This window comes from Trachinotus anak, unplaced genomic scaffold, assembly GCF_046630095.1.
Source record: "Trachinotus anak isolate AG129_WGS33_773 ecotype Australia unplaced genomic scaffold, CSIRO_AGI_Tana_v1 ptg000024l, whole genome shotgun sequence".
Lineage (NCBI taxonomy): Eukaryota > Metazoa > Chordata > Actinopteri > Carangiformes > Carangidae > Trachinotus > Trachinotus anak.
The window spans coordinates 11,932,364-11,941,146 of record NW_027273875.1 but is presented as its reverse complement, the minus strand read 5'-3'; the positions used below and the strand labels follow the sequence as shown (position 1 = coordinate 11,941,146).

The 8,783-nt window shown below is 43.2% G+C and overlaps 1 protein-coding gene across 1 annotated transcript; it reads right to left on the bottom strand.

Annotated features, from left to right (window-relative positions):
- Positions 1-221: 221 nt before the first annotated feature.
- On the bottom strand, positions 222-8,783 carry LOC139607509 (scavenger receptor cysteine-rich domain-containing group B protein). The gene is made up of 11 exons (XM_071460425.1): positions 8,650-8,783; positions 7,693-7,725; positions 6,302-6,340; positions 5,432-5,734; positions 5,269-5,337; positions 3,006-3,320; positions 2,468-2,536; positions 2,088-2,156; positions 1,634-1,948; positions 907-987; positions 222-797 (listed from the first exon to the last, which is right to left on the bottom strand). The coding sequence occupies exons 1-11, from the start codon at positions 8,765-8,767 to the stop codon at positions 481-483; spliced, it is 1,728 nt and encodes a 575-aa protein (XP_071316526.1). The 5' UTR covers positions 8,768-8,783; the 3' UTR covers positions 222-480.

The window sequence follows — 8,783 nt, the reverse complement described above, 5'->3', positions numbered from 1 at the left end:
GTGGGTGTTTCTTCTGCATACTTGTGCTGAATATATTTCTCTCCCCATTTATATTTCTATTCGTTTTATGATTGTGGATCTGAAGAAGAAAAATTTCACCTTTTATCCACATAATTAATGATGAATGGACTTTCTGCAGTATGTTTCTTACTTGATCATCAAAGTATACATGTACAGTAAATATTTTAACATTTTTGGGCGAAAGAAAGAGAGACAAAAGCTTTGTTTTTTCTTTGTTTATCAAATAAAAAACTGTGTACATTGTATTTTATATCATATTTTTATTTATAAAGTGCTTAATAGGCATAGATAGTCATAATATGTAATCATATATTGTTATATTAGTTGTTTTGTACGTTGGTGATGGTAAAGCATTCCTTCAGCAATGTGAAAGCTGTTATTTACATTATGTATACAAGTCCCGGGTTGGTACGCCAACCTCCTACCCATGGTGGAGATGGGAGTGTGGCTCAGCTGAAATCACGACAGTGAGCAGGTGACGCCAGCATCTTCAGAGTGGTCACAGTTGTGCACATTCCAGGATATATGGGAGCACTCCTGCAGGGACGCCTCTGCACCGCTGCACTTCAGATTGTCCAGCAGGATTGTTCCTGATCCAGGCCCAAAGAAAGCCTCTCCATGAGCCACCGTGGCCTCGCCGCAGCCCAGCTGGCGACACACAACCTGAGCATCAGGGAGGTCCCAAGCATCATCGCAAATTGTGCCCCATCCAGAATTTAAGTACATCTCCACCCGACCCTCACACTGGTGCTGACCACCCACCAGTCTCACCGTTCCTTCAGAAAGCAAAGAAGAATCACAAAATTCAGGGTCTAAGCCATTTCTGAAATCCAGTATAGACGAGTTGGGCTGATTCTGAGGTAGCTGAAGGTGTATTTGACCTACCGTCAGAGGGCTGTGTGGTGGTGGCGGGTATCCGTTGTGTTACTCTAAAGTCACGTCCAATTGCGTTGTAGTATGCAAAAGCTGGAGGAAGCAGACGAGAGCAGAAGAAAAAACAAGATCATTCAGCGTCCTGGGAATACTCAGGAAATATCAGGTCACAAAAGCATTAGCAAGGCTCTTTTATAATTACTCTGCTGATCAATATAGGAAGCTGCCTGCTTGGTTCCTATAAGGTGATAATATAGAGACACACTTTGCAGAGACATTGTGAGCGATTTCAGAAACAGCTCTTTGTAAAATGCATTTAGAAAAGAAATATAATCATATTTCCATATCAACCTGAAACCAGGGGTGTGTTATCTAAGTAAAGGGGATTGTGTATGAGCTTTTGATTTAGCCTCAAAGAAATGAAATTTGGCCTGTGGGCATGCTGTGACGCTGATGTGCCTTGACTCATCCACTGTATTTTTTATGCTCTCTGGGCTGTCTCCTCCTCAGTGTACTACAGTCATGCATTGCAAGTGGACAGCTCAGCAGGGCGGGCAGAGATGACTGGATGAAAAGGAAGAGTGAGCTCTCAGTGGAGGTGACGACTGAGGATAGACATTGGTGTGATTATAGATGCAGACATTCTTTATGTATATATTGACCAGACTATGTGTGTATATCGTAAAGGGATGATCAATAGAGCCTGCTTTGACCCCACAGAGGTCCCTTCAAGTCTTACGTGCACAGATAACTCCAGCATCCTCATGATGGCCGCAGTTGTGCTGACCCCAGCCCAGGTGGAAGCACTGGGACAGCTCCGGTTCAAAGCCGCCACATTCCACATTGTCCAGGAGGATCGGACCAGAGCCGTATCCGAAGTAGGCCTGGGTCTTGGCTGCAATAGCTGGGCCACAGCCAAGCTGCCTACACACCACGTTGGCATTGGGCATATCCCAGTCGTCATCACACACTGTCCCCCAAACATTTTTGTAGAGGACCTCGACACGACCCTGGCAGCTACTGTTACCATTCATTACACGAATGGCTGGTTTGCCTAATGGAATAAATAGATTTTAGGGTATGAATGTCTCTGCCAATAAAATCTATACAGCTGATAACTGCATAAAAGGTTATAATATTATAATATGTAGTTGAGCTTACAGCAGAAGCAGAAATCAGTTTATTATTGTTACCTTTTGTCTGGGCAGTTGTGGTAACAGTTGTTGGACTTGGTGACCTGGTGACTGGAATATTTTCTGTTGCTGGAGGAAAGATACAGTAGATGACAAGAATTACATGAAGACTCAGTACACCAGAGGACCTGTGTGTGCTGACTGTGGTGGAGTTAGTCTGTTGCACACTTTCACCACCATGTTTTGCGGCACTGTGGTGCAACACATTTAAAGACAATGGGGGAGAAATGGCTCGCCCTGTTGGTCATTTGGCAAAAGTGCACATTTCATTTCTACAGTGGAACAAAAAAAAAAACAGCAAAACAAACTGGACCTGCTGATTCACAGGAGTAATAATCAGAGTGTGTTTGCTTGCTCTGCTGTGCAGCATGACTGGATACCTTCAGTGTTAAATGTTCCCCAGAGCCCTCTCTGGTTTTGTGTTGCCACAGGAGGTTCAGTGGTGGATCCTGAAGTGGGTAAAATAGAAATAAAATCATTTCTATGTATACAGTACAACTTCTACCATTACTATTTCTACTAATATTACTATTACTTAGCTTATCATATCTACACCTCAGCATTACCAACTCACTTATTCTCTAAATATGGTCAAGCTAAAGCGTAACTCTAAGGATAGTCATTTCACTCTTTTGGTTGGTCCACCGCTTTGGTCCAGACTGAAATATGTTAACAGTTATTGTATGGATCAATATGAAATTTTGTACTGGCTTTCATGATCCCCAGAAGATGCGTATTGTCTCTGGTGACGCCCACACTTCTACCTCCACAGAGGTTTGGGGTTTGTGTGAAATAAAATAACTGCATTACCTGACAGAGCTGCTGGCTGCTGTTACAGATTTTTACACTTGATTAGTTATTTGTTAATAATAATTCCTGGTTTACATTCGTTATATTCTACGACTGGGAGCAGCGTACCACTGCAGGTGACTCCAGCATCCTCGTGATGGCCACAGTTGTGTTTGCCCCATCCCAGGCTTTTGCATTTACCCAGGTCCTGCTCAGTGCCATAGCAATTGACATTGTCCAGGAGAATCAGGCCGGTACCATAGCCAAAGTAGGAGTTGGTGTGTGCGTAGACTGCAGTGCCGCAGCCTAACTGTTGGCACACCACCCGGGCATTACTGAGGAACCAGTCATCATCGCACACTGTTCCCCAGTTTCCCTGGTAGTAGATCTCCACCCGGCCCTGGCAGGCGTTCTGTCCATTCACCAGACGGATGGTGCCATCTCCTACACCAAGAGGGAGCGGGAGGAATTTATAGAGACACGACATATTTTTAGACTCTGTAGGTTTTTATTAGCATCAATATTAAAGTCAAATTTAAAATGTGTTGATTTGGCAGTATCAGAGGAACTGCTAGGACTTGTGTGTGAGTGGAAGACAGTGGAGATGACTAAGAGACATTGATACAGAGACTGGAGAAGGGTGTGGGCCTATACAATACATACTGTGGCTCCGGAAAAAATCACAGGCGAGTTGAGGTGAACATCTGATATTGCACAAAGCACAGATGTTGTCACCTCATGCCTCAGCCCAGACAAAAACACACCTTTAACAGAGACAATAGACATTCTCATGTGTCCATCATTTAAGGAAGCCATGAGTCTGGAGGGCTGCACTGCATTCCCAGCGGGTCTCATGAACGCCTCTGAGGAATTAGCTCAATACGTCACTTGTTCACAAAATGTGATTCTGTCCTGGTCTCTCATGATCCTCTTAGGAATTATGGGAAAAAAAACAGCATTGCGACCACAACAAAGGCAAACCCAGAAAACAATAAGGATGGCCTGGAATTCAAGAGGCCCCTGAGGTGGATCGCACAGTTTCCCTGAAGATGTCCAAAAGATATTTCCCACTGAGCTGAAAAGCCTTTGATGTTGTGACAGTTTCACAAAACTGAAATATGGCCCTTCATTTTGATCTATTTTGATCTTTTAAATAAACCATTTAAAAAAAATAAACCTGACTGTGTATATTCATCCCATGAGGATTCCTGCATTTTCGACCTATACAATGACAGAATAAGCAATCATTCATTATTTAATGAAACCTGCCCTTGCATTTTGTCGTAACATCTGGTGTGCCACCTGTGAGTTAGACTGGGGAGTGTGTGCTTTTGATTTTCACCCTGGAGCATAAAAACCCTTCTAATGAAACATAGAAAAACTGGCCTGAAGTTTAATTCCTCTGAATATACAACATATCTTCCTCTACAGTCAAGACAGTTTTTTTCAGCATTTGTTCAAATTTGCATTAGAATGAGATGTGGACATGATTAAGGCTCTGATCTACTGTTTAGCAGAAAGACAATGAAGCATATGTCCTAAAGCCTTTATGCAAATCAGCCTGATGGCGTGATTCCTTTTTCTGGAGCTGGACCACTAATTTCATCATGCATGTTCACTGAAGATTAATGACACGTACAGGTGTGGTTTGATGTTTTCAAAGAGCATATTTGATGCTGGACCAAATGAATAGAGCTGCAATGAGAGATTAGTCCGGCCACTTGGGGGTGGCGTAAACAAAATGTTGAAAAAAAATATATAGTGTTAATACCTTTTAAGCTAGTATAGCTAGCATGATCAAACAGTTGCCTATTAGCATTAAATTGATTTATCTCTGATTTGGTCTCCACTAATTTATGAGGGAAATATCTGGGTCTTTAACTGCCATGTTCAGCAGCTTGTTGCTAACTTTGTCTGCTTTCAAAAATGACGACATTGGAGCAGAGAGAGGGAACTAAAAGTGAAATTAAAAAACCAAAACAAGGACCTGAAAGGCAAGATAAAACTCCACAGAGCTGAAAGAAACTGCACTTTTCAAGTGTTTCTCTGAGTCATCGCTGCTGTACTAGCAACTCCTTTCACATACAAGAGGTCATGTGATCCATCCTAAAAAAAATACTGATTAGTGCAGCTTCAAATTTACACATAAAGGAAGTTTCAATAGTGAAAGTGACATGTTTATTACAGTCATTTCCAAGTTATAGTCTACTGCCGTTTTACTACCTGGTGTTGCAGTTAAACACATTTTGTTTACATAAGTATTAATTTTCACATAGTCATCTCAAAACTACCATATTTGTTTCTGGATTTGGGCCATCTGCCTTTTCAAATAAGTGACATCTCAAGTTGGCAGAAGACCAGACTTATTTAGATAAAAGCAGGGGGCACTTACGTAAACCAGAGCTCCCCCGGGGGGTTGTGGTGAGATCCTCAAAACCTCTTGCCCCTACCACTGCTGGTTCTGGCAGCAACACAAAAAGGAAACAGGAATTGAAGTGAAATGAAAAGGAATTCACCAGCACCTCGGCCAACTTCAAGCTGTATAAAGGCCATACCTCTGCAGGTTACACCCACATCCTCATAGTGGTAACAGTTGTGGACGCCCCAGCCCAGACTTCTGCACTGGCTGAGGTCTGTTTCACTTCCTCTGCAGTCCACATTATCCAGCAGTATGAGCCCGCTGCCTTGTCCAAACTGAGAGCTGCTGCCCACAGCCACGGCCACTCCACAGCCCAGCTGCTGACACACCACGTTGGCATCCACCATGTCCCAGTCGTCGTCACATACTGTGCCCCACGAGTCATTGTAGCGCACCTCCACTCTGCCCTCACACCTGTTACGTCCATTCACCAGTTGTACTTTGGAGACACAAGCAGACAGCACGTGTGAGGGCCTCTCTCTGTCAGGCTCATTTTGCTGCACACATCTCCGTTGGTGAGGAGGTGCAGGTTGTTCGGTTACGATTGTGCCACCTCACTGAAAGATCAGGCTCATAAAAAGCTCTAATGTCTGTGGCACATTTTAACAACACGTGCTTCTATTTGAAAAAGAAACAAGATGATAAGACAGACCAGCTCGCTCTAATGTAATGATAGTTAATAGCAAGAAAAAAAATCCCTCTGGAATAAGTCTAATCCTAAATTAAGGTGAACAATAGGCCACATGACTCCTTGGAAGTGAGTGAGCTGGATGCAGGAGAGTGGGAGGATACATGGCAAATAAGTGGGGATTAGGGAAACGGAGAGCTGGGAAAGTGACCTTGTTTAAAAAGCCCCAGGCACTGATCTACCTTCTGTGCTCTCTTTCACTGACACACAGCCAGCCACTGATAGGTTTCTATGGCGTGACCTGGATGCAGACATGTTTTCAACTGAACATGAGTGTCTGTCTGGGCAGGTGGAGGTGGCTGTATAGCTCACTCTTACCTTGATACTGTGTCTTCACTGAGGTTTGCACGCCATTGGCTGGAACAGGAGGGAGGAGGGGATATGGGAGAGAGAGAGAGAGAGAGAGAGAGAGAGAGAGAGAGAGAGAGAGAGAGAGAATGGCCAAATTATTTGTTGAAAGGAGGTTCTTGGCCTTCAATAGTTACTGTACTCTATATCTACTATATCTATTTTCCTGTAACATGAGACACAGACTGAAACCACAACAGGAGGCCTGTTCAGACAATGTACTGCAGCAGCTACAACAGTGACATGTTTGCTTGTTCATTTAATTTGGGTTTTTAGCCATGCTAGCAACAATTATTAGATGACTTGCCATTCAACATTGAATCAGTCCTCAGAGGCTGACTCCTGTTAAACCTGGTGATCTGCTGGCTTTTCATCTAGCGCCACCTTGAGGTTCATTTGTAGTTTGAGGGAAATTTCTCAACAATTAATGAATGGATGGAAATTGTTGCTGACAGCAAAACTAATACATCATTCACTATTCAAAGGAAATTAGTTTGTTGCATTTAAAACAATACATCAGTGCCAACCTGTTGGCTGGGGCCCACTGGTGGGCCTTGAAGGTATTGCAAGTGGGCCGACAAATCATTTGCAAAACTGTACAATTTTGGTGAAAAGATGTAATACATTTTTTAATATATATATATATATATGACTGTGATTAACTTTTATGGTGCTGCCAGCTGGACCCCTTTGCTGCTGGATCACATCGTATACTTGTCTGCTCTTGTTTGCTGATCTCAGTCTGATTGCGTGTTAAAACTGGAGTATCAAAATGGATAGCTGTTGTGAAAGAATTAAAAGAAAAGAGAGTCAAGAGACAGATGGTGATCTCTCCACCATCTTTGATCATTATCATTAAAATAAAAAGTGCTCTGAGAACATATTATTTGGCTTCTGTATTGTTACAGGGTCAGATGTGGGCCGCCAACATTTTTGAGATTTTAATGAGTAGGAAAAGGTTGGGAACCACTGAAATAGATATTTTTCATGCAAAGCAACGAGGGTCTATGCCGGTCTGTGCTGTCATTTCTGAGATGTACGTGTTTCAACACAACACAAACTGTATTTTCCCAAGAGTCACACTGGAGGATGTTTCTGTATAGAGGACACTCTGATGCCTGAAGACTCATATCTCAGGTTTCAACAACTTACAAAGACACCAGGGGGATTTTGTTTTTAACCATGTGGGTCAATTCACAGGCCTCTCCCATTTGTTTGTAGCACTGAAACATGTAGAGCATATGCATACGACTACCTATGTCAGCCTCAGGGGCTTGCAATACACCTGTTTACAGTGTCACATGCGGGTTTATATTCTGGGGAGACGAGGTTCAGAGATGTAAATATGAAATATCACTTACTGGAAACAGCCCGTCTGTTTATTTTCACGTCTCCTGAAATCAAACACAAAAAATGTTAGTGAGTGAGTGAATGTTTGGATAGCTGCTGGCTCTGTGAAGAGACCAAACCAATAAGCTAGTGTCAGCACATTTGAATAAATTGCTCTGTATATATTTGCTGATCCATATCGTCCAGTGAGTGGAATTGATCCTGGCTCCCCTCAAAGTAACTGCAGGGCTTTTAGCCAGCTACCACTGGTAAACACAGGGCGGGCAGTAACTGTGGACACAAAGGCACTCATCTACAGGGAGTTCGCTTGCAGGTACACCGGGTTCTTGAGCATTATTAACGCCTCAAACATGTGGTCAAGCACTGACACGCAAGAAATCATCTCATGTGTCACATTCAGTGGTAACCTTTTCCCTTCAAACCAACTTTGAAAATGTGCTGCTTCCCCAGGTAAATGTAGTCGATGGCCCTTATTTCAAAAGTCCTGAAGAAGCACCATATTTAAGAGCTTAAAAACAAGGACATAGGACTTTGTTGAATGTTACAGTAGGAGACAATAGCTTTAGATAAAGCTTGAGAATCAGTTTCAATCTTCACACAATCAACCTCAGGTCCTGAGCCAATGTATGAAAAATTACCCCTTTGAGAAATGATATACTTTAATAAGCTGCTCTATCCAAGACTTGTCATTGAGAACTCGAGACAAGTGCACCAAACTTTCAAGGCATATTACTTTCCATATTTCACATTGTTCCCTTTGACATTGATATTGTACCACAAGATGAATTGAGACAAATATGTTTTAACAAATCACCTCTTCCCTAATCACACACAGTATTGTGTGAACTCCTTCAGTCAGGCAGCTTGGAGGGAGCGGCCTTGACCTGTTGTAGAATTTGGACAAATCCAACATGGCACCCCCCTCCCTCGGCTACCAAACCCACCCACCTCAACCCACACACACTCACCGAGTCGCAGCAGCACACTGACGGCCACCAACACTATGGATCCCAGCAGGGACACCAGGAGCCAGACGGCCGGGTTCCAGCACCTACATTCGCTCTCCACCACACGCTGGCCTCGCATGGCTGCCTGACTGACC